Below are 27,112 nucleotides of genomic sequence, written 5' to 3'. Positions count from 1 at the left end.
AGTGAAATTAACTACGAAATCTGCCTAGAAATTGCTTGAATTTGAATTGGCTTATAGCAAATTGCCATCAGCACAACAAAGTTTTTAGAATCCTGTTGCTCAGGGAAGTATTTGTTTCAAGAATGTAATGAATTGGTGCACCGTACATGTAAATATGTTGAGTCTAAAATTGTGCTTACATATATATCATACAATGAATGATATCTTTAACTTTGAATTCAAAAGCTTAGGAATAAGCTCCGAAGGGTGAAAGAAAAATGCAGTATCACATTCTCTTTAAATTTTGTGGTTAGCAGATTAATATCAAGCTGCAGGAGTGAACAAAAAGTAGGACAAGGCATATAAAGAGATGCTAGTGAGAATTGTTGGCTTAACGATGTTGATCATTCATTATGCTAGATTATGCTACAGTTTTTGTTAACACACTTGGTATTTATTTGTTTATTTACTTCTTTTTATGCTTTAGTTCTAAGCATTTTCGTTTTGTAAATTTACCACCAGAAAGGTAATACAGTTTATCAGTTTAGTTTTTTACCAGACGTAGCAGAAAGCATTGTGATTGGTCAGGTTACTTTAACAATGCTCAGTGTATGAAGTTTGTTATCTCTACATACACTGTTTTTATAATGGTGAATAAGAATTTCCCTACCCATCTAACAAAATTAAAAAATTTCACAGATATTACATATAACTGTGCTAACCTTTTGAGACAAAAAGCACTGTATATATGGTTCAGAGATTTGTTATATTAAGATATTTTTTCTTGTAATTGCAGTTACTAAATATTCATCAGTTAAAGCACAATAGTGATTCGCACCCTGAAAGTACTGCGCAAAATAGCATGCCCTCTTCGCAGAGTGATCCAGAAGATGATGATGATGATGATGATAAAGGGGAAAAGGCTGAGGATGCAAGTCCCAGAAACACACAAGAAAGATTGTCAGATAAGGAAGAAATTGCCAGTGGATTGCTACCTTTCAATAAAACCTGCCCCTTTTGTAAGAAAGTAAGTATAGTACTAAGCCCATTTCACTCCAGTGTTCATTATTGCTTTGTCCTTGTACTAATTAGTTTCTATTAGTATTCAGGGCAAGCAGTTATTGCTATGGAAAAACTAAAAGACGAAGTAAGAAGTTATCAGAAAGCAGAACATGTGTACATGAAAGTGAAACGCAAATTGAAAAGGATGACAGGCAAAGGACTGTTAATTACTTCTTTATATCTTTTAATTGCTTACTGACTGATGAATGCTTGAGGAATTCTCTCTCTCTCTCTCTCTCTCTCTCTCTCTCTCTCTCTCTCTCTCTCTCTCTCTCTCTCTCTCTCTCTCTCTCTCTCTCTCTCTCTCTCTCTCTCTCTCTCTCTCTCTCTCTGTCACATAAAATAGACTTAGTAATCAGGTGTCATATGCTTTGTATCCCTTCAGAGCATTAGATATTTATGAATTAATTGTATGTGCAGAACAAACGTTTGGTCTTAACAACAGGATAAATCTTCTGGCGCAAGCTGGAGACTGGTTGAAACAATAAAAAATTGTATGTATATGCAAAGAATCTGTGGCATCTGGCATCTAAAAGCATAGATGAGGTGGAGGGTGGTCAGCAACTACACTGGCACAGCCTTCTCCACCAACCTCATTCAGAGAGGTACCACCAGTTGGTTTGGTCCCTATCTGTTCACGGGTGGAGACTGTCCGGTATCTCTTATGAGCGAGAGGTTTTTCTCGCAGAGCACCGGCTCAGACGTCTGGCTACCTCAGGAGATCTTCATCAGTCTTGTACCAGGGTAAGCGGGCTGTCTACTGTCAATGGTGTTGTCGACAGGTTTCTCTCCACTTGGAACTTCTGTTCATCAGGTAGTGAACTCTGATCTTCCTCAGAACAGGGAAACGTCTTTGTGTCTCTGCTATCAAAGGCTACAGGGCTGCCTTGGAATGAGTTCTTTGTCAGAAAGATGTGGCCTTCACTTTGTCTTGGCGGGTTGAAGATTAAACACATCATCGCTGGAACTGGCTTGATGCAAATGAGTACATCGCTGGAACTGGCCTGATGCAAATGAGTACATTGCTGGAACTGGCCTGATGCAAATGAGTACGGCAGCCTTACTGTTATATCACTTTCTTTTTATGTTCCATATAACATAGAAATCTGCTTCTCAGTACCATATACTCCTCTCTCCAGCAGGCGGAGTGAGGAGTGGTGACAATGTTGCTTGAACAGATATGGTTCTCTTTATTTTCCATGTATGGAGTGAATCTGGACATGTTGCATTGTATTTACTCATAGTGAATTGAGTTTTAGATACCAATATATCTAATCTCTCACAGGCTTAGACATTTTTCTTTATAATTCTCATTTCTAGGAAGAGTGGTCAGGTATGCCGAACCTCCACTCAGTTCAGGATTTTCGTACCTCCCTCCAGGTATGACTATTCTATTGTTCATTGTTAAGACCGGTTTTTTCCGCAAATGTACAAATGACAAATTTTTTATTTTATTTTTCATACCTAAAATACCTGAGGTCTTAACATTGACTTCCCACCTCTACCGTCCCTCTGGTAATCCTAGGTTGGAAGAAAGACTAAATGCATCACAGTGTTCAAGCATGGTTGCTGACCACCCTCCACCTCAGCTATGCTTTAGATACCAGATTCCACAGATTCCTTGCATATACAATTTTTTATTGCTTTTAACCAGTTTCCAGCTGGTGCCAGAAGATTTATCCTTTGTTAGGACCTCAGGTTTGTTCGCTATGAAAAATACAACTTATATAATTAAAAATTTGTAATTGTTTCAAGAGTTTTTGTGAATTCTGTTTATAAGGTCATTCTTTAGTATGTTGTTATAAGCAGTAATATAAGACAGCTTACTTATACATATACTTAAAGTTTTTTCCGACACGTTATACAAACCATTGGTCCTTTATGTAAGGAATTACTATTGGCACCAGCTGGACCGGTTGTAAGATTTAATAACAAGGAAGTTCGGTAGTAACTGCTTTTCCGATGGTCGGGAGTCCCGCCTGACTGAACATAAACATTCCACTTTGCTTTCGACCGCTGTCGGGTGAAGACGTGTGTTCGCCTTTCTGCCCGCCTCTGTCTTGAGATTGTTGACAAACTTCTTGGCTTTCAACCTGTTTCTTGTATACTTGTGTGTTGAATTGTAAGTACTTTATTAATTTATTTGCTGTGGATTGCATCACTGGACATCATGCAGTCCCACGATTCAGAGAAGCCCTTGCACCCCCCATCCAACTGGAGAGTGTGCCCTGGAGTGGGAGGCCGAAAGTGTGGGTCTTTCCGGTCTAGTGACGTGGACACCCTCATGCCCTGTGCACAAGGTGCTGAGGGCGTGAATGTTCTCGTATTATAACGTGATTGTTGCGTCTCTTGGTCGGAGGAGCAGTGGGAGCTGTATGAGAAGAGGAAGAAGCCACATAAAGCTGCCAAGGTGTCATCGGAAAGCTCTCCCTTGACACTTCTGGTGACAGATACGTTGTCTTCTTTTCTCCCCCCTCGTCAGCTCCCGCATATGGCTCTCTCCCCTTCAGGAGACATGCCTCTCTCCGCCTCTTCACTCGATCTGTCGAGTGCAGAGGGGGGAGGGCGACATCCCGACCTTGAGTTGTACTCCGGATCTTCTGTCCACTCAGGGGGGATCCTTCCTCCGCTGTCAGGTGTGTCTGCCTCCGCGGGTGGGGATATGTCTGATGAGGTATCTCGACGATTGGCTGGTCCTGGCGAGCTCTCGCTCGCAGTTGCTACAGGAAAGAGATCGACTCCTCGACTTTTGTCGCGATCTGGGGATCGTGGTAAATTTCGAGAAGTCAGATCTCGAACCCAAGCAGAGGATAAAGTACCTGGGCATGCTGATCGATACGGTAGCAGCACGAGTCTTCCCCGCAGACTCACACATCAGCAGGTTCAGGGAGGCAGCTCGACGGTTCCTGTCACGACAGGAACAGTCAGCTCAGCAGTGGCAAAGTCATGATTGGTCACCTGTCGTCACCTGCGTCTTCACCTGCAGTCTCTTCAATGGAGACTAAAGGAGTGCTGGTCACAGGCGCGGGATCCACAGTCCTTCCTGGTTCCTCTCACGCATGAAGTAAGGGAGAATCTGGCCTGGTGGCTAGACGACAGGAACCTCTTAATAGGAGTGCTCCTGCGCACTCCCCCTCCGGAGATGCTTCTGTTCTCAGACACATCGACCGAGGCTTGGGGCGCACACCTGGAAGAGTTGCTGGTTGCAGGAATGTGGAACCGTCACGACAAGCACCTTCACATCAACTTCCTGGAACTCAAGGCAGTGTTTCTCGTGCTCCAAGAAAATTCATGAGCGACTGATGGGACACTTGGGGATGTTGATGAGCGACAATTCTATTGTAGTGGCATACGTCAACAAACGGGGGCCCTAGTGTCCCTCCTGTTGCACCAGTTGATGATGCAGGTGCACGAGCGGGCCGTAGCTCACTCGGTAGAGCTTCCAGCCAGATACATTCCAGGCAAGAGGAATGTAGTGGCAGACATGCTCAGCTGCCAGAATCAGGTGATTGGGAAAGAATGGTCTCTTCACCCAGACGTGGCAGAAAGGCTGTTCAACCTGTTGGGGCGTCCAGTAGCAGATCTGTTCGCCACCCGGCACAACAGAAAACTTCAGGTTTTCTCCTCAGTTGTGCTGGACCCATGGGCAGCTGCAGAGGACGCATTCCAACTTCCATTAGATAACCTCATAGTTTAAGCCTTTCCCCCCATTCCGTCTGATTCACAAGGTGATCAGGAGGGTGCTGGTCACCAGCAGTCTTCGGATGATTCTGGTGGCACCCAAATGGCCTCAGGCCATTTGGTATCCGGACCTGCTATGTCAACTGCATGTTGAATGGCACCACCAGGCAGTACATTCCCTGTGTCTTCACGACTGGCGGTTATCTACCATCTCTTGTGAGTGAGAGGCTTTTCTCGCGGAGCAGCAACAGAGATGGCTGGATACTTCAGACAGTCCTCTGCAGCAGTATACCAGGGAAAGTGGTCCATCTTTTGTGGTTGGTGTCGTAGACGGGGTATCTCTCCGCTCAGAGCCACCCTTCAGCAGGTAGCAGATTTCCTCATCTTTTTTTGCCAAGAGAAGCTCCTCTTTGTCTCTGCAGTCAAAGGATACAGAGCCACCCTGGCCCTAGACCTTAAGCTGCGAGGAGTTGATATTTCCTCCTCCATGGAAATATCTCTCCTAATGAGGAGCTTTGAGAGGTCTTGCCCACCCAGGGAACTCAGGCCCCTGGGGTGGGATGTGACTCTTGTCTTAACCCTCTTACGCCGATTGGACGTATTAAACGTCGAGTCAAAATGTCTCCCGTATGCCGATTGGACGTATCATACGTCGGCTCAAAAAAGTTTTTTAAAAATTCGCGGAAAAATACTTATAGGCCTACCAGCCGAAAACTTTTGTATCACGCGCCTTGGGGGATGCTGGGAGTTCACGGATCAAGGCGTTGTTTTGTTTACAATCGCTACGCAGGCGCGCAAGCGCGAATTTCTTTCTTATCGCACTAAAAAGTATCAGTGACACATCTCGGAAATTATTTCGTCACTTTGACATAATTATTGCACCATTTTAAATTATCCTTTACATGAAGTATTATATATGAAAATGTGCGCAATTTCATGCACAATACAACTAAAAAATACTCATGATTGTAGCTTTTATCAATTTTGAAATATTTTCATATAAATAACGATAAGTGCAAAAATTTCAACCTTCGGTCAACTTTGACTCTACAGAAATGGTCGAGAAACGCAATTGTAAGCTAAAATTCTTATATTATAGTAATATTCAATCATTTGCCTTCATTTTGCAACAAATTGGACGTCTCTAGCACAATATTTCGATTTATGGTGAATTTATGAAAAAACTTTTTCCTTACGTTCGTGCGATAACTCTTCCGATAAATTTTTTCGTGCGATTGTCCTAATGTTTGCACCCTTTTAAATTTGCCGTTACATAAAGTTTTATATATGGAAATGTGCGCAATTTCATGCACAATACAACAAAAAACAACCCATGGTTGTAGCTTTTATCAGTTTTGAAATATTTTCATATAAATAACGTTAAGTGCAAAAATTTCAACTTTCGGTCAGCTTTGACTCTACCGAAATGGTCGAAAAACGTAATTGTAAGCTAAAACTCTTATATTCTAGTAATATTCAATCATTTACCTTCATTTTGCAACGACTTGGAAGTCTCTAGCACAATATTTCAATTTATGGTGAATTTATGAAAAAAAAAAAAAATTACGTTCGCGCGGTAACTCTTCCGAAAAAATCAGAATTTTTTTGTGCGATTGTCGAAATGTTTGCACCATTTAAAATTAGCTGTTACATAAAGTTTTATATATGAAAATGTGCGCAATTTTATGTAGAATACAACTAAAAATGATTGAAGGTTGTAGCTTTTCTCTTTTTTCGAAATATTTGCATATAAATCACGATAAATAGAAAAAAAACCACGTTCGGTCAAATTTGACTCTACCGAAATAGTTGAAAAACGCAATTGTAAGCTAAAACTCTTACGGCCTAGTAATATTCCGTCATGTTTCTTCATTTTGAAACAAATTTGAAGTCTCTAAAACAATATTGTGATTTATGGTGAATTTTTGAAAAATATATTACCTTCACTCCGCGCGCCGATTCGCGGCCGCAAGTCTCCGAAATACGTACATTGCATTATCCTAATATTTGCTCCTTTTCATATTAGCCTTTTTATAGAGTTTCATATATCAAAATGTGCGCAAATTCATGAAGAATACAATAAAAAATAATTGAAGGTTGTAGCTTTTTCCATCTTCGAAATATGTGCATATGAAAAAATATATATATTAAAATTTCGACATTCGGTCAAATTTAACTCGTCCGAAATGGTCGAAATCTGCAATTCTAATCTAAAACTCTTACAGTATCGTAATATTCAATCATTTGTCTTAATTTTGAAACAAATTGGAAGTCTCTAGAACATTATTTAGAATTACGGTGAATTTTTGAAAAAAATATTTTTTTGCGTCCGCGTTACGAATTCGTACATCATTTTGTGATAATATTTTTCCGGTGTTGCTTTTATTGTTTTACAATGTATTATATATCAAAATGATCGCAATTTAGTGTACAATACAACGCAAAAAAAAGTAACTGGTTAGCTTTGACCGTTTTCTGCACAGCGTGATTTGAATACAATTATGTATGAATTTTTTTTTTTTCGCTACCATATATCGCATTATTTACATATGATAATGATATTATTTTTCATTTCTGATGGTTGCATTCTAAACTTCAGGCAATGACAAAAAAAGGAGCCAAAAATGAACTCTTAATCTTCAAAAGTACGCTCGCTGTAATTTTTTGAAAAAATATTTTTTCCACTTCCGCGCTCACTCCAAACCAGGCCCGGCATACGGGAGACGTTTTGATTTTTAGGGCTCCGGCGTAAGAGGGTTAAGGAGTTTGACTCATAGACCCTACAAGCCTCTCTGGGAGTCATCAGACAGGGATCTGACCCTCAAGACTGTCTTTCTGCTGGCCCTGGCATCGGCGAAGAGAGTAGGAGAACTTCATGGTCTTTCCTTCGATGTCAAACATTTGAGGGGATGGGGATCAGTTACGCTCTATTTCGTCCCGGATTTCGTAGCGAAGACTCAGACCCCTACGGTCCTTGACGCCAGGTTCAAGTCCTTCACAATCCCTTCCCTAGAGGACTTCACTGGGAATGATATGGAAGAGATGCTGCTTTGTCCTGTTAGAGTGCTACGGCGCTATCTGAATAAAACTCGACACCTCAGGCCTGAGTGTCGACGCCTCTTCGTTAGCACCGGGGTGACCAAGAAAGAAGTGTCCAAGAACACTGTTTCTTTCTGGCTTTGTGAGGTGATCAGGAAAGCGTACGACTCCAAGAGGAGTGCCGACACCAGTACCTTTCGTTTGAGAGCCCACGAAGTTAGAGGTATTGGTCCAACCCTTGCATTCCACAAGAACTTGTCTGTTGTACAGGTGCTGAAGGCAGGGGTATGGTCCAACCAGACCATCTTCACCTCCTTCTACCTTTGGGATATTGCCCATAGGTCCTTGGACACTTTTTCCTTGGGACCCGTGGTGGCTGCTCAACAAGTTGTGTAGCTTACCCAGCTCCTTTAACAGGACAAGGTTGCATCTTGTCCTCGTGATATCGCATGAATGGAGAATGAATGAGAGTGTAACTGGCTCCTATTTCTTCCCTCTCCCTGTGGACAGAGGGTGGCGGTCGTCACGTGCTGGATAGGACGATGATGCAGGTAAGCTATGTAACTGAGCTCCATTCTATCTTTAATTAGGGATAGAAGCGCTTATCTGTCCCTTCCTAGCAAGGGGGGAAGCGGACTACAGTAAGAGACAAACCCAATGCTTTATATTTGGCTTCTTACTTATGACATAAGTTCTTGCTTGCTATTCATAAGAGGTACGCATGCCTCCCTCATATGAATTGGTCCAGAGGTCTGGCCGCTGATCCTGCAGTTCTCACTCCAATTAGTTGGACAGAGGCTAGGTTCCCCCCCCTTTGCTCTTAAGACCAGGGAGGGAACCCATGTTGGGCAAACACCAGTCTGTTCACAAGACTCGGATTCCTCCCACCAATAAGTGAGTCTTCCATATGTAAAGGACCGATGGTTTTTATAACATCTCGGAATAAATCACAATTTTTGAAAGTAATTTTTTTTCCTAACTATACACACCTGAGGTTCTTTACATATAGGCCCACCTCATGCCACCCCTCAATCTGTTCCTTGCCCTAAAGCAAAGTGGAATGTTTACATCCAGTCAGGTGGGACTCCCGACCATGGGACAAGCAGTTACTGCTGAACTACCTTGTTATTAAATCTTACGACCGGTCCAGCTGGCGCTGATAGTAATTCCTTATGTAAAGGATTTCAGGTTTGTATAGTTAGGAAAAATACAATTTACTTTCAAAAATTGTGATATTTGGCCCAAATAGTTGCTAAAAAATTATAGGTAATGTTTAAGCAAAGTATTGTACTGAAATATTGAAGAATTTGGAAAGCTAGCTATGAAAAGACCAGGCAATGAATGAAAAATAAATGGCATATAATGAAACTGGGCTCTGAACAGATGCTGGAAGCACCCTCATGAATTGTGCCAGAAACTATTATCTCTTTCTACAGTCAGCAAGAGTTTGATGGAGAGTTTAGTTACATATTGAGATGAAAGATTGGTCAGGACTGACTTTTAGGTCTTGTTTTATAAATGCTTATGTATTATTTTTTCTGTTTCAAATTGGTAATTTTAATACATCGGTTAGCGGCATTTCTTTTTCACGGTGCTTGTTAGATACTATATTCTTAATTGGGTTTTACATTCCGTAGGGTTTATAGCACCGTTGTCTGGTTATCAGTTGCTTAGGCTAGTTGTTACACCCTGCTGATTCTCAATGGTGGTTTCCATAAGTAAAGTTGAAACACATTTTTGTTCATTCCTCATGCAATAGACTTCTCAAGAAAGAATTCCAGTAAATTGAAGCTGTAGGTGATAGCTGAGGCTGAATAAAACGAAAAACAGCCAGGCAAAATCTATGTCTGGAACTGGAGAATTCACACCTAATGATTACAATGAAGTAGTATGTGAACATTATGAACCAAACCTCATTAACCCTTAAACGCCGACTGGACGTATTTTATGTCGACATTTTTTGTCTCTCGGGTGCTGACTGGACGTATTTTACGTCGACATACAAAAGTTTTTTTAAAAATTTGCGGAAAAATACTTTTAGGCCTACCAGCCGAAAACTCTTGAATCACGCGCCTTGGGGGATGCTGGGAGTTCACGGATCAAGGTGTTGTTTTGTTTACAATCGTTACGCAGGCGCGCAAGCGCGAATTTCTTTCTTGCCGCACTAAAAAGTATCTGTGACACATCTCGGAAATTATTTCGTCACTTTGACATAATTTTTTTACCATTTTAAATTAGCCGTTACATGGAGTATTATATATGAAAATGTGCGCATTTTTATTTAGAATACAACAAAAAAATACTCATGATTGTAGCTTTTATCAGTTTTGAGATATTTTCATATAAATAACGATAAGTGCCAAAATTTCAACCTTCGGTCAACTTTGACTACCGAAATGGTCGAAAAACGCAATTGTAAGCTAAAACTCTTATATTTTAGTAATATTCAATCATTTAACTTAATTTTGCAACTAATTGGAAGTCTCTAGCACAATATTTCGATTTATGGTGAATTTATGAAAAAACTTTTTCCTTACGTCCGCGCGGTAACTCTTCCGAAAATAATCATACATTCGATTGTGGTAATGTTTGCACCATTTTAAATTAGCCGTTACATAAAGTTTTATATATGAAAATGTGCGCAATTTCATGCAAAATACAACTAAAAACAACCCATGGTTGTAGCTTTTATCAATTTTGAAATATTTTCATATAAAAAATGATAAGTGACAAATTTTCAACCTTCGGTCAATTTTGACTCTACCGAAATGGTCGAAAAACGCAATTGTAAGCTAAAATGCTTATATTCTAGTAATATTCAAGCATTTAACTTCATTTTGCAACAAATTGGAAGTCTCTAGCACAATATTTCGATTTATGGTGAATTTATGAAAAAAAAAAACATTTTCTTTACGTCCGCGCGGTAACTCTTCCGAAAAAATCATACGTGCGATTGTGGTAATGTTTGCACCATTTTAAATTAGCCGTTACATAACGTTTTATATATGAAAATGTGCACAATTTTATGTATAATACAACAAAAATAGTTGAAGGTTGTAGCTTTTCTCATTTTCAAAATATTTGCATATAAATCACGATAAATAGAAAAAAAACCACGTTCGGTCAAATTTGACTCTACCGAAATGGTCGAAAAACGCAATTGTAAGATAAAACTCTTACAGTCTAGTAATATTCAGTCATTTATCTTCATCGTGAAACAAATTCAAAGTCTCTAGCACAATATTTAAATTTATGGTGAATTTTTAAAAAAAACTTTCCTTCCCTCCGCGCGCGGATTCTCCGCCACAAATCTCCGAAATGCGTAAGTCCCATTCTCGGAATATTTGCTCCGTTTCATATTAGGCATTTCTTAGAGTTTTATATATGAAAATGTGCGCAATTTCATGTAGAATAAAACAAAAAATATTTGAAAGTTGTAGCTTTTCCTATTTCCGAAATAATTGCTTATAAAAAAATATATATAAAAAAATTCGACATTCGGTCAACTTTAACTCGTCAGATATGGTCGAAAACTGCATTTGTAAGCTAATATTCTTACAGTATAGTAATATTCAATCATTTGTCTTAATTTTGAAAGAAATTGGAAGTCTCTAGGACAATATTTAGATTTATGGTGAATTTTTGAAAAAAATATGTGTTTACATCCGCGCGTTACGAATTCATGCATTATTTTGTGATAATATTTTCTCTGTGTTGCTTTTATCGTTTTACAATTTGTTATATACCAAAATTATCGCAATTTAGTGTAAATTACAACGAAAAAAAGTAACTTGTTATCTTTAACCGTTTTGCGCGTAGCGCGATTTGAATACAATTATATATGAAATTTTGTTTTTGCGCTATCATATATCGCATTATTTATATATGATAATGATAATTTTTTTCATTTCTGATGGTTGCATAATAAACTTCAGGCAATGACAAAAAAAGGAGCCAAAAATGAACTCTTAATCTTCAAAACTAAGCGCGCTATGATTTTTTGAAAAAAATATTTTTTCCGCTTCCGCGCTCACTCTGAAAGGTCTCCGGCACACGGGAGACATTTTTTTTTTACCGCTTCGGCGTTTAAGGGTTAATTTACGAGAGAAGTTCTCTCCAAATTAAATCTCTTCTAATAACTACTATTGGCAATGAAGATATTGATAATACTCAATCAGCCAAGATTTTGAGAATGTAAACAATATCAAATGCAAATGGTGACCATGACGATGTTTATATTCTGTAATAAGTAGCAATATGATAATAGTACGTAATAGTGATACTGTAATTGGGTATAGCAAGCAAAACAACCTTTATTATTTAAGTAATCATTATAATAAATGATAGTTGTACTCTTTAACTTTCGCAAATAATCACTTTTCTCCAAAAAACATTTCCCATTTTTAATTTAGAAGTCATCCTATACAACAGATATGAGAATTCATGAAAATTGGCCATGATTTTTTTTTTTCACCCAGTCTTATCTAAAGGTCTTCTTATGCACGGAAGTATACAGTAGTTATTTTCATTTATATCTCCATATACTTCCTGTTGTTGAGATAATATTGGTCTCATTTGTCTGATTGCGTGATTTTTTAACATTTTAAATGATACCAGTGTATCTCTTCCTTCAGGTATGTGATACAGACGAATCCTTATTGTCACACGTTGATGAGCATGGTGCCTTCCATCCAGGATCATTGAAACCTTACAAGTGCGATTATTGTTACAAGGTTTGTGAGTTTCTTTTTTATATTTTTACATGTAGGAAAATATTTTTTTCTATACTTGACAGTATTAAGAAAGTATAGTTGTTATGGTGATACTGTTGTATGTATTAGGTAATGGAAAGAAGAATAAAAAAAAAAGCTGATCTGGTAGGTGGGTGCATGCACACAGGCTTCTCTATCATGTGGTTAACTAGTTCTGTTGAAGTAGGAAAGGTGTACAGGATTCCTTGCTTTCTATAGGGTTCCTGAGGTCTATTAACATGTCGTATGTATCAACCCTTAACACATGTTTGATAAATGCTTAAAACTTGTAAAAGCAAGCTTTTACTATGTGGTCAGTAAAATGAAACCAGGTAAACCAACTTGGTGTTGGTAAATACATGCTGCACTAAAAGAAAAGTACTTAAAGAAACTTTCTGAAACTACATCTGATCCAGTGCCTCTTACAAACATGAGTGCAGAGCTAATTTTTAAGCTATGAGGCATTTATTTTATAGTTATTCAATATCTGGTTTAAGTTGCATATACAGGCAGTCCCCGGGTTACGACGGAGGTTCCGTTCTTGAGACGCATCGTAAGCCGAAAATCGTCGTGAGCCGGAACATTGTAAAAGATACTAAGAAAACCTTACTTTTAATGCTTTGGGTACATTGAAAACTATGTAAACTGCATTCTTATTACATTTTTCATAAAAAAACCTTCAAATATTGATTTTTTTAAAATTTTTGGTGTCATATTTCATCTGCCAGTTCAGCGTTGTTGGCGTCGTAACCCTGGAAACAATGTCTGATGAATATAATTGAGAACCGCCTTAACCTCGGAACGTCGTAAGCCGAACCCGTCGTAACCCGGGGACTGCCTGTACTGTGATAGTTGTTAGATTTCAGGTTCAAATTGTGTGCTTGAGTAAGCACTGCAGATTTTAGAGAGGTTCAAAAATTTATAGCTACAGAGACATTAAATAATAGTTTTAGTTTTTCAGTATGGAGTTCTAAGTTGTCTAAGAATAGATGTTATTTGCTTTGCTTTAATTGTAATTATGTGGTTATTCCAGCAATTTATCCACTGCTTTTGTTTAGAAGCCTTTAAAAATTATGTAGTTATTCCAATTTATCCTTTGCTTTTGTTCAGAAGCATATGAAAACATCCATGGTAATGAAGTTTGTTTTAATTGTAATTATGTATTTATTTCCAGTCATTTACCCGTCGTTTTCGTTTAGAAGCACATAAAAGTGTCCATGGTAATGAAGCAGAGAAGCCTTTTCGATGCAATCTTTGTTTGAGACGATTTTGTAGTAATTCTGCTCTCACTGCACATATCCGTTTTCATATTGGTAAGTTAATTTTCATTGACTGATATTTTTGTATTTTGAATTGATCCTTTGCTAGCTTTTGTCTGTCCCAGAAGTAACTTGAACATGTGTTTTTCAGCCTTTTTTTTTTTATATACCACATTTGCCAGCATAAGACACACCCCTATTTTAAAAGATATTGTGTGGAATGAAACAATTTTAGTATGCTTCATCATACATTTATTGAAAGATATTTTAAAATTGATTTGTTCAAATACGAAACAAACCTTCGGTCTTAACATTAGGATTTACTAGCGCCAAGCTTGAAACCTGTAGAATTAAAATTAAACTTGTGCGATCCAGGGACTATTGGCATCTATACCAGGTCATGGGGCATGTATACCCAGAATGACCTCGGCATCGTGTGACCGACCCGCCAGTTATCTTTCTACCGCCTTTAAGATAGGACATGTTCTCTGTATCTGTTTAAAGCCGGTTTTAGTTTGCCCGTTTTATCCATTTCACTTTCATTTTTCTTATTAATTCTCTTTATCTGAGTGTGCTCAGTGTGGGTGTGAGCTGTAAGATTGTGTAAGTGGTGAGATGGAGTGTTTTGTATTGCCGTCGGGATCTTATTCCATTTCGAAGACAAGACAAAGGAAATGTCCTGGAGTCAGTGGCTTTCCGTGTTCAAGATTCCTAACTTTGGTGTCGACGGATCCTCATCCAACGTGTAGTAGGTGCAGGGAAAATGTATGTTCAATTACTATTCCTTGTTGTTCTGTTTGTCGTGGTTGGTCGGTGGAACAGTGGAGGAAGTTTTATGACAAAGGCCAGTACAAAAGAAAGGAGTCAACACCATCTTTGGATGACCAAGTGTTGCCGGCTTCTTTTGTATCGGCAATGCACCAGACTGCTCCATATGTTTCACCACCTGCCTTTGATTTGTCCCATACCCCTTCAGTTTCTCCTAGTGATTCATTTTCAGAAATGCCAGAAGGGGTTTTGGGTAATTTGATGCATAATATTTATGCTCCGTTGTTCCCAGCAGGGAGGGGGGAGCATCGCCATCTTTGTTCCAGGTGCCTGTTCCCGACTCGAACAGGATGGAAGGTACGTGGGAGGAGCTAGGCCTTCCAGGCGTACCAACCTTGGAAGGTTTGCTGTCGCATTATATGGCGTCACGGTTCCAGCAGAATCCGGCAGCACTAAATATTCCTCATCCCCCGGTCTTGCACTTTATGGGAAATAATGTTGCAGCTACGCTAACAACTCCATTGGTTACGGCAATGCAGAACGTTAGGGGTAGTTTTGCTGCAAATGCAGGGATGCCAGCAGCAGCAGCCCAGTCTCTCCCTACAAGATTACGTCACAACCGACGTAACACACTGACATGGCAGACGCGATGACGTCACAGCCTACTGCTTCTCAGTCTTCTTTGCTGCCTCCGGACTCAAATACACTTTCTGACTTGGTAGTACACACTGTAATGAAGAAATTACAGGATCTAGAGAATAAAATTAATAAGAAAGGCAGAAAGAAAGGGCGTGATTCGTCGTCTTCTTCCTCTAGCTCGGCGTCATCGTCGGAGGATACTGGATTTCGCGACAGTTTCTCGGGCCAAGAGGAGAAGAGTGAATTCTTCTTCATCTTCGGACCAGGACGGTCACATCCCAGTCAGCAAGAAAGGCAAGAAGTCAGTGGCTGGTAAGCTCAAAGCTAGTGGGTGAAGCCGTTTACAAGAGTCCGAACGAGCGAGTCGGCTGCCGATGGTATAACAGCCGACACGGAGTTGCCAGTAGAGACTATAAAGAGTCAAAGAAAATCTAAAGTGTCGTTGGCGAAATCGGCGTTGGGGGCGAAAAGTGCAGCAAAGGATAGAGCACAGATACCGGTTTCGCCTGTAAGACCATTTAAGATACGGAGAAAAGATGATAAGGCTCCTATTAAAAGGTCGAAAAATAGCGAGTTGGCAACCTTGTCTGATATGTTGGTGGAAGGCGTTGTCCGCCTAGATGAAGGATCAAGGCTGAAATCTCCGACGGTCGTTGGAGACGATATTAATCATCATGGAGAGGAAGTAAGCTCGATTTTTAGAGAGCCTTCATCTTGGAGGTATAGGCGAGATTCTCACTCTAGATCTGCGAGTAGAGAAGGAGTGAGGCGGTCTCGTTCTCCTGCTGACTGTTCGGGATCGAGCCGTTGGCGGTCAGCAGAGATCAAAGCCGCCGCAGCCGTAGGGGCAGACGGCCACGAAGCACCCGGACGTTTGTCAGGGGATAGGAGTGAGATAGCGTCTCCTGTGGCTGAGCACAGTACGCTAGAACCGGAGGAAGGAGAGAACCAAGAGTTTCTGGCTTTGTATGCTGAGGTGATTGATTTGATTCGTCAATTCAATAACCTTTTGGAGAGAACGGAAACACCTGCCAGTATGCTTCCTCCGGGGATTGACATGGCGTTTGGTGCGAAAAAGGATACCAAGGTGTCGTGGGAATTGCCTTGTTCAAATCATGCGGAGTCTGTTTTACAACACGTAAAAACGCACGGATTGCGGAAAGGGATAATTCCTTAAGATCAAATAGATCGTTTAAGTTTATCCCTCCTCCAGTGATGAAACATAGAAAATATTATACGACACCGACGGTTCCTTTACTGTCTAAACAAATTAACCTAAATATGGTAAGGTTAAGGCCTGGATTAACCTTAGATCAAGTGAAAATGGAATGCCCTTCGATGACTTGCCAAGAGGCTTCTACTGTAGAAGCAACAGTTTCTTCTGTCTTTCAGACTGCTTCTTGGTTGGATCTTTGGTCGACAGCAGTTGCAAAGATTGCATCCTCAGAAATGACGAGGAAGGCAGTGGATGAATCAGTGTTCATTAGATTACTACAATTAGGTGCCAAAGCAATTGTGTAATTGACAAATTCAAGTGCCAATGTTTGGGCAAATATCCTGTTAATGAGGAGGGATGCAGCTTTGGCTAGACTAAGTCGCACTGTTGATTTGGATTCCCTGCTAGCAATGAGGAATGGGAATATCTTAGAGTCGCAATTGCTGATGCCAGAGGCCATACTAGTAGAGGCTTTAGATAGAAGAAGGATGGACACTAACGATAGATTGGTACAGTAGGCAGTTAGGAAAACATCTAGCAGTCAGGCTAATCCTATGGAGGTAAGGCAGCAGCAAATACCTCGGAAGGAGCCAGTGAGGCATAACATCCCTAATAGAGCAACAAGACCCTCTTCCCCAAAGAAGTTACTCATCGGCCCTTTCTCAATAGAAATAACAGAGGAAGGGGGATTAGGGGAAGAGGAAGGGGCTCAAGACGATAGGATAGGCGCCTCTCATCACTCAGCCACACCAGTGGGGAGTTGCCTGGCAAATCTCTGGAAGGTGTGGCAGGAACTGGGAGCACAGCAGTGGGTGGTGGAGGTTCTCAGAGTCGGGTATTTGATTCCGTTCGAAGTATCCCCACCCCTAACAGAACAGCCATTGCCTCACCTTACTTATGCTCAAGAACCTCAGAAGGCTTTTATTCTGCAAGAGGAAGTGAAGAAGATGATGGAAAAAGGGGCTGTGGAACAAGTATCCATTCCGTCAAAGGGGTTTTACAGCAGGATTTTCCTTGTACCCATAGCCAGTGGGGACCCGGGAGGACAGTAATAGACCTGTCAACTTTTGAATCTGTTTATAAGGAAAACCAGATTCAAATGGAAACTCCAAAGACAGTTCTACAAGCAGTCAGGATCAAGGACTTTATGCTGACAATGGACTTGAAAGACGCATACTTTCAGATCCCAGTCCATCAGTCTTCCAGGAAATTTCTCCTCTTCAGTCTTGCAGAGAAAGTTTTCGAGTTCAAAGTTCTGTGCTTCGGATTGACAACATCTCAAGTTTTTACAAGAGTGTTCACTCATGTCGACATGGGCGCATGCTCAGGGGATCAGGCTAATAAGATATCTAGACGATTGGCTGGTGATAGCAAAGTCCAGAGAGAAATTACTCAGGGACAGGGCGACCCTTCTACGGTTTTGTCACAGCTTAGGCATTGTGATAAATCAGGAGAAGTTGCAGTTGGATCCAAGTCAACAGCTGTTATATCTGGGAATGGTTATAGACACAATAAAAGCCAAAGTATTCCCGACAGACCAGAGAGTAGAGAAATGCAAACAAGTGGTGAATGCCTTTCTGGAAAAACAAACACAGCCAGCAAAACAGTGGCAGGTAGTACTGGGAGTTCTAACTTCCTTGGAGAAGCTAGTACCACAAGGGAGGTTACACCTTCGATCTCTACAATGGACGATGAAGGAGTTCTGGTCACCAATAGTAGATCACCCGTATGAGCAGATTCCCATGTCGGCAGAAGTGAAGAAAGACTTGCTGTGGTGGGTGAAGGACAGCTATCTGACAGTGGGTGTTCCCCTTCAGCAACCCTCCCCGGATCTCCTGCTGTTCTCAGATGCATCACTAGAAGGTTGGGGAGCGCATATGGAGGAGCTGATGGTTTCAGCAAAATGGAGTGGCAGGACAGAAAACTCCATATAAACGTGCTGGAGCTAAAAGCAGCATTTCTAGCACTACAAGAATTCCGGGAGAGGGTGCAGGGGCATTCAGTGATTTTGATGTCAGACAACACCACACTAGTAGCTTACATAAACAAACAAGTAGGTCTAGTGTCTCGACAGTTACATGTGATGACAGTTCAACTTCATCAGTGGGCTGTAGAGAACGTAGTAGACATCAGGGCCAGATATATTCCAGGAAAAGAAACATAGTGGCCGACAAGTTGCGCTGCAGGGATCAGATCCTGGGAATGGAGTGGTCCTTGCACCAACAAGTATTGGACAGAATGCTCAGGTTGTGGGAAAGGCCGATCATAGACCTATTCGCAACCAGGTACAACAAAAAGTTGGGAGTGTATTGTTCGGTAGTCCTGGACATAGAGGCAGTAGCAGAAGATGCGCTACAACACCCATTGGACAATCTGGACGTCTACGCATTTCCTCCATTTTGTCTAATCCATCAGGTTCTGAACAGGGTAATGCAGTCTCAGAACCTCAGAATGACTGGTAGCTCCATTATGGCCAAAGGCAGAATGGTTTCCGGACCTCTTAGACATGCCGAGAGAGTTACCCCTATGGAACAACCTGCTATGTCAGCCACACGTGGAGAGGTACCACCGGTCGGTGAAGTCCCTATCACTTCACGGGTGGAGACTGTCGAGTATCTCTTGCGAGCGAGAGGGTTTTCACAAAAAACAGCAGCGCAGATGGCAGGAAATATCAGAAAGTCATCGGCAGCAGTATACCAAGGAAAATGGTCAGCATACTGTGATTGGTGTTGTAGAGGGAACTTGTCTCCACTCAGTACCACTATTCAGCAATTAGCAGATTTTCTGATATATCTCAGGACAGAAAGCCATATGTCTGTGTCTGCGGTGAAGGGGTACAGGGCTGCTCTAGCCTCGGTCTTACGCCTGAAACATCTTCGTGGGAGTTGGCCATGTTGATGAAGAGCTTTGAGCAGTCATGTTCACCAAAGGAACTGAAAGCCCCAGATTGGGATTTGACCATGGTACTGAAGTAGTCGTACAAAACCCCCCTACGAACCACTAAAGCAGTCCACAGATAGGAGCCTGACCCTAAAGACAGTCTTCTTATTGGCCCTAGCTTCAACCGAAAGGGTGGGGGAACTACATGGCCTGTCATCTATTGTAAAGCACTCGAGAGGTTGGAAGTCAATGGCATTCGAGTTTGTGCCAGAATTCGTGGCCAAGACTCAAAACCCATCAATAGTGGACGGCAGATTTGACTGTTTCCATACCTTCTCTGGTAGATTTTGTAGATAATGACAAAGATGAGATGCTTCTGTGTCCCGTCAGGGTAACAAGAGAGTACTTTAGGAGGACAAGGCACCTCAGGCCGGGGTGCAGGAGGTTGTTCCTAAGTACAGGATGGAACAAAAAGGAAGTTTCCAGGAATACAATATCGTTTTGGCTAAGAGAAACGATCAGGAATGCCTACATGACAGAAGACGGGGTCAGATAGCCAGGAGAGGGCTAGGGCTCATGACATTAGAGGCTTGAGTGCTTCTTTGGCATTCAAGAAGAATTTGTTTGTGGAGAGAATTCTGAAAGCTGGTGTTTGGAAACGCCAAACGACTTTCACTTCCTTTTATTTAAAAGACGTTGCCCATAGATCCTTGGATACCTTTTCCTTGGGTCCAGTGGTGATGGCCCATCAAGTAGTATAACTCATCCAGTACCCCTGGCGGGTCAGTTTGTGTCTAGTCTAAGATGAAGGTATGAAAGTAGAATGAATGGGATGACTGGTCTTTTTTCTTTACTACTTTCTTTCTACTCCTTTACCTAGGGGCAGTATGAAGGAGAATACCATCATGAGCTGGAACGGACTAGATGCAGGTGAGGTGGTCAGCCATACAGTAAAGTTATGTTAGAGTATAGTATACTTTTCAGTAGCAACACACCCCTCTCGGTAATAAGGAAGGGAGGGGTGATGGTAGATCCAGATACAAGGGACAAGAGTGGTTTATGAGAATGGAGGGTCCTCTATTTTCCCATAGTTTATCAACCATGGCATGATACCAGCACCCAGTGAGGGAAACCAATAGATTTCCTTATATCTTTGGTTCAAGGGTTTATAGTCCATTCTCTTAGAATACTCCTAATATTCGGAAATGGATATAGGTGGCAAACTCCCAGTCAGTTAGAGACTTACCTCCCTCCAATAAGTAAGTCTATCCTAATGTTAAGACTGAAGGTTTGTTTTGTGTATGAACAAATGACAAATTTGTAACTAATTTGTATTTTTCATAACTAACAAACCTGAGGTCTTAACAGTTAAAGGCCCACCTTGAACCACCCCTCTAGCAGTCTAACTGGGTTAGAAGTATAACTGGCGGGTCGGTCACACGACGCCGAGGGCATTCTGGGTATACATTCCCCATGACCTGGTATAGATGCCAATAGTCCCTGGATCGCACAAGTTTAATTTTTATTCTACCGGTTTCCAGCTTGGCGCTAGTAAATCCTAATGTTAAGACCTCAGGTTTGTTAGTTATGAAAAATACAAATTAGTTACAAATTTGTCATTTTGTTGGGAAAAATGTATTATTCTGAGCATGTAATACAGTTACCATGACAAATGGTCAACAGGCTAACTGCTGATGCGTGTGTTACCGCGACAAATGGCTGACAGGCTAACTGCCAACGTATTATGAGCAATTTTTCATAAGTTTGTGATAACAGACTGATAATTCATCTTGTTTTCAATATTTTATTATTAGTAATACAATTTATTGTAATAGTTAGGCTTGTTTTTTAATGTTTCGTTATTAGGAAAAATTTTTGTGTTTACCCAGCATACAGTAATGGCAAATATGATATATGTATATTATTTGTGCAAACAGCCACATATCTGCGAACTGTAATAATAGGAATGAGTACAGTTTCATTGATTATAATAATCGTTGTCACTAACTTTGAATTTGTATAGTTTATATTCACTCTACATTACTATGGAAGAAGTAACTGGTCATGTGATTCTTTGTTGATCAGAAAATCCTTCATCTTTATGTTTTGATACCTGTTAAAGTACAGGCAATCCCTGGGTTACGTTGTTCCTGACTTACGGTGCTTGCCTTATGGCGCTGTTAACCACATTGCCGCCGTAAGTGGATTTATGGCTCCGTTACCTGCTTTATGATGCTGCAACCTGAACTTAAGGTGCTGTAACAGAGCTGTAAGTGCTATTTGTTCCCATTATAATTAGGAGGATTTGGGTTAAGGTTCTGTTCCCGGCATGGCGCTGTAAGCCAAAAATCGCCTTAACCCAAATCATCATAATTATAATGGTAATAAAGAGCAACAGTGCTGTAAGTCGAGGTTACAGTGCTGTAAAACAGGTTAACATCGCCATGAGGCAAGTGCCTTCAGTCCGGAACGACTTAACACGAACCTGATGTAACCTGGGGGCAGCCTGTACGTATTAAGTTTTTAAACAGGATTTAAACATGAAAAACTTTTTACATGCTACTCTTCAGAATTTAACAAATCACAAAGTCTTTCTGCGTAAGCTTCAAGTTAATATATATACCTTGTAGGCTGCCAGCATTTCCAGGAATGACATTCAGTCTGGATCCTGTGCACCATGCAGAATTCGTATGAAATATATACGATATATCTCTTGAATTCTTTATTGATATAATTCATTATAGTATTACTGTAATCTAAAAATGGTAAAAGGAGAAAGCTGATAGTAATATTGAGTATGTGTTCAGTTTTCTCTTTCTACAATAAAGGTGAACCATACACAAAGGAAAGTTAAGCATAATGTATCCTTATATAGTAATTAACTGGCAGATCCCTGACATTCTAAATTTCTCATCAACAAAGTTATTGATATCCTGATGTTGCTGACTTGAGGTACCTTGATCTACAATTGGGATATCACACTGAAACCAAAGTTAGCCTCAAGTTCCCATTGGTTTGTCTTTTTGTGTTTTCTCAATATGATTTTATTAATAATTTAATTATTTTATTTCTACCTTCCATGTAATAAAGCCTTTCCTTTTTAATCCTTACATCTAACATAGTCTTTCCTTTTAATCTTTATTTGTAATGCACTAATATGGACAAACTCAAATCTTTACTTTAATCACAAGTTTTAATTAGGAAATCTGCTCTCTTACTTAGATATAAGCAGTACATATATTTTCTATCACTGCAGAGGGCTGTAAAGGTTATGATTGTCCCATTTGTCGGGAGGGGTTCTTCTCTGTGGCGGGGTTGAAAGCTCATGTGTCATCCCACTGTATTAATGGGGAATATAACTGCCCCAAATGTAATAAGGTAAGGCTCTCAATTATTGTTACACTATATACTCCTATGAGATGTGTTGCACTTCATGCATTGAACTTTAGTATTTCGTCACTTTTCACATACATATGGTTTATATTGTGGTGCTTCAGATTATTGTCACATTATTCCACATTTAAAACTCTCAGATAATCAACAGACATTCATAAAAATTGTTAGTTATTGAAGATTTTACCAACTCATATTCTTTTTCTAGAATTATGAAATTAAATTTTACTGTTATAAATGTGCACTTGTTTGTCAAAATCATGAAAAGTAGATCCTTAAATGTGAATGTAAAACACTGAATACTGCATCAGCCTCAATGAATTACCATCAGGAGAAGATTATATGCCTTCTTGTTCACTCTAGCTCAATAATTATTGTAGTCTTACCTTGGAGCAGAAGTAGTTCTGATTGAAATGACAATCCTAAAGATTTTGCTTCTTCCATCTTTTCCTTTTAATCATCATCTTATGTAATCCGAGTAATTGTTGGGGTTTTATTGCTTTGATTTTTATTTATATATTTTTTTTTATGTTGGTAGATGAAACTTAATTGCTTTAATCCCATTGTGTGACTTTACAGGAGTGTTCCAATTTCATTTGCTAATGCCCTTGCTTTGCAAATTACATAACTTGTTTACCATATGCCTTGAGCATATAGTAAACTGTACTATTGTATCCTTGATTGACTGTTGCCATTTTTATTTTAAAGGTAATCAATATAAAATTGTAGGTATTTTATTCAAGGTGTTTATATGTATTTTGTTTGTGGTATTAATTTTCATAGTTGTAAGTCAGTTTCATTGTAGTAGTAAATCAATTTCATTTTATTATATGAGAAATACTAAAGGTACAATGAAGGTCAAAAGTTATGTAGTCATGGAAGGTACCACAAAAGTAATTTGATCAGTTATGCCAGAAGTTGAGGATTCTGGATTTTGATCGAGATGGACAAACCTACGTAGGAGCGTCAAAGGAAAAGGAGAATAGTCTGACCAGGGATTGAGAGATGGTACAGGCGGTCCCCAGTGAATGGCGATCCTGTTTTATGGGGCTTGTTTAGCGCCATAAAATCGGCAATTTATGGCGTCATAATGAGCCGAGTTTCGGTTTTTGGCGCCATTATGTGCTGATCATAGCGTTATGGCGCCGTAGTGTACCTAACAGGGGTGCCATTAACTGGTTATCGGCACCATTAACCGAAATTTGGTGCCATACGCACCATAAATCACCAAGGTTCAGTTAATGGCAGTTTTTCGCTTATCAGCACCTCACCAAGAACTGAACCCCCTGATAACCAGGGGGACGGGGGACTGCCTGTATTTGATCATCTCTGCTTTTATAGCTCATTTAACCTCACTTTTGTGAATACTATCAGCATGGCTTCTTGACAATGACTGCCCTGCCTAATCTGCACCCCAAAGGTCATTATGTACTCTGGAAACTCATACCAAGGTATTTTCCATCTTAGTCTTAAATCCAATGGTGAGAGAGGGTTGTGCCAGATGAGAATACCTTTTTGACAATCAGCCTGAAAACAGTTTCTTGGTGGTGGCTGAAATGACAGAGGAAGCTAATACGTATATGAATTCACATTGCATTTTTTTTTATCTTTCAAAAGGCGATAACATTTATATGGAAAAGCCTAAAATGTTGTTAACTTGCCAAGGAATCAAACTGAATACCCATAGGTGACAGAAGAGAAAAATTTTAGAAAATTACAATTGAAGGATAATAGAGAAAGATTAATAAACAAATACATACAAAAAACATCTGTGAAAGTCAGAAAAATAAGGCTGTTGTGCTTGCTATTATATCCTATTTTAAATTTATAAGAATTAGCCTCAGGATAGTGTCACAGTTTTGCAGTGGGAATGGAAGACTTCCAGCTACTTGGCAGTGGGACATGGCAGCTTACTAGAATGTAGTTCCTGTTGATCTGCCAATAAGAGTTGTATCTACTTTTACGTAGAGTACAGGAAGTACTTCTTAATATAAATCATATTAAAGATTGCCAAACAGGATATGTACTATCCTGTGATGACCTAAATGGCAGAACCACTGGTAAGAGCAGTCTGTCTAAATGTTAAGAAACTTTCTCCAAGGACGGCTTTAAGATTTTTGGTAGACATCACTCGATTTTGAATATCACTGAAAACGGTTTGGATGCAGAAAAAAAAATCTTAACTATGCATGTTTTGTAAGGAGGTATTAACGGCAAAAGAGGAAGGAAGGAATGTATTTCTTCCTGGGAACAAACTGTTGCTGTACTTGTACCGGTTATTCTATCCTAAGTGAGGTGCTCATTCACTCCCACATTGTAGGTACCCAGAATTCACTTATACTGTAAGTACAGTAGTTAATGTTTTACAAGCTCAAGATAGAACAGGAGCAAGAATCTTTTATACAAAATACTCTACTACAGGGTACACTTGAGCCAGTTGATTTGTTGTTCATGAGCCAACCACATGAATGTGTGAAATCCCTGCTCAGTACTGGCTTGTGCTTGTGATGTAGCTGTTCATTCTGTTAGGGTTTTTGTTATATTAAGATTGTTCCTACACGATATACAAACCCTCGGTCCTTTACATAAGGAATTACTTTCGGCATAGCTGGAATCACGGCAGTTAAATTTTTGAACAAGTTGGTTAGGCAGTAACTAACATGTGGCAAGCGGGTAAGCTAGCCTGCCCGGATGTAAACACTCCACTTTGCTTTCGGCCATCTTCCGATGAAGACTTGTGTTTGTGAGCTCTTGCTAACTGGTCGTTGATCTTTTTTCCTATGGTGGGATCTTTCTGGTTTATTTTTGTTTTTAAATTTATATGTATGCACAGTGTTTGATATTAATATTAAATTCAATTAATATACAAACCCACTTTTTGTGATAGATTTTATAGCCACCTCTCTACATGTGTTAAGAGTCGACAGCAAAGGTATGCCAACACATTAAATACATATCTCGTGAGGACGAGATATGTATTTAACGTGAGGATGAGACATGTATTTAACATGAGTGATATTGATCCTGTAACAAGACATGTATTCATTAGAAAACTACGCTTACGCTGGGAATTACTGAGGGGAACTTTAAAGGTTTGTCCTTGTTTTGTATTTATGGTAATTTCTCTTCTTCATCCTTTCACTTGCTATCGGACGAAAGTAGAAGAAGGGGCGTGTGGTGTTGATGTTTGTGGGATCTCCTCTCACTTCGGAGGGCGGTGCCCTTAGATGCAAGAGGAGTATCCTTATTACTTTGGATGCAAGAGGAGTATCCTTATTACTTTAATCATTTTTCCCTTATTTTACAGACTAACAGTGGTGATTGTGTTTACAGCAGTATGTATTGGTTGCATAGCTCTTCGTATTGGTTATCCTAACCTTGGAATTGTACCTGTGACTCGTAGCATGTTGTGATACCGATCCTTGAGTGTGTGTACTGATCCCCTGCTGATAATCATATTCATTTACCACTACTACCTTGGAGTTACGTTACTGGACGAAGATTTCATGCTGCCCTATGATGTTTATCTATTCCTGATGGTAGAAGTCTGGCTGAATTTGGAGGAATCGAAGAGGAAGGGAGCTTGTCAAGTGTCGTGATCCTCCTCTTCGAGATCATCTTATTTTCATGTCTCCACCCCTTCAACTTTTAAGGCTTTGTCATAGAAGAGAAGGTGGTCTCCCCCACGAAGAAGTCTCGTCACGGGACTTCTAAGGGTCTGTCTCACTCCGGTGAGACAGGTGGGTCTTCCGCTGGTCCTCCCGTTCCTCCAGGGCCAGCCTGTCTCTCCTTCCTCAGGGAAGAAGAAGATGGGGACCATGGAGGTTCCAGCCACCGCTGGTACCTCCTCTCCCGGCTCCAGAGGTTTCACCTCCAGACCAGGAACCGTCTCAGCCGCTCGCTTATGAGCGTCACCGAGTGGGGTGACTGTGCAGCCAAGGTCCATACTGCTGAGTACTCTCACTGTGTCAGGACCCAGGCATGGAGCAGAAGGATGGTAAGAGTCGCTCAGGTGACTCTCGTCAGACCAGCGATCACTCTCGCAGCGATCGTCCGGTACCCAGGGTTGACGTGACGTTCCCACGGGACCGTGCACGCAGAGACAGTTGGAGGCTGACCTTCCCGGTCCTCTTGAGAGGTTTCAGCCTCGATGAGGACTTGGAAGAGTCGTAGGACAGTATTGGCTGTCTCCTGTCAGGCGCACGCTCAGCCCCACTCAGACGACGGAACGAGGTGAACAGGATTGACCGTGATGAATGCACTTCTTACGGTCTGGCCACGAGCCTGGTTCAGTCTTGGGACCAAACAGATCTTACGCTCAAGTGGTTGGAGGAGATCGTGGGGGCTGGCAAGGACGATGACGCTTTCCTAGACTCACGGAGTGACCATCACCGCTGTTCACGCGATGGTCCCACTGGACCACGCACGCAGAGACCGGTGTGGGC

General features: G+C 40.6%; 1 protein-coding gene across 3 annotated transcripts in view; it reads left to right on the top strand.

Annotated features, from left to right (window-relative positions):
• LOC135217107 (uncharacterized) overlaps positions 1-27,112 on the top strand; it is a 172,532-nt gene that overhangs the window by 83,679 nt on the left and 61,741 nt on the right. For all 3 annotated transcript variants that reach the window (XM_064252801.1, XM_064252799.1, XM_064252802.1), the window contains 4 exons: positions 776-1,006; positions 12,396-12,494; positions 13,687-13,825; positions 22,531-22,652. In XM_064252801.1, coding sequence (XP_064108871.1) covers positions 776-1,006; positions 12,396-12,494; positions 13,687-13,825; positions 22,531-22,652 — 591 coding nt within the window. The remainder of the gene's footprint in view (positions 1-775; positions 1,007-12,395; positions 12,495-13,686; positions 13,826-22,530; positions 22,653-27,112) is intronic.

The sequence above is a fragment of the Macrobrachium nipponense genome, chromosome 7 (genome assembly GCF_015104395.2).
Source record: "Macrobrachium nipponense isolate FS-2020 chromosome 7, ASM1510439v2, whole genome shotgun sequence".
NCBI classification, from domain to species: Eukaryota; Metazoa; Arthropoda; class Malacostraca; order Decapoda; family Palaemonidae; genus Macrobrachium; species Macrobrachium nipponense.
The sequence above is the reverse complement of the archived record's forward strand: the minus strand, read 5'-3'. Positions and strand labels throughout refer to the sequence as shown.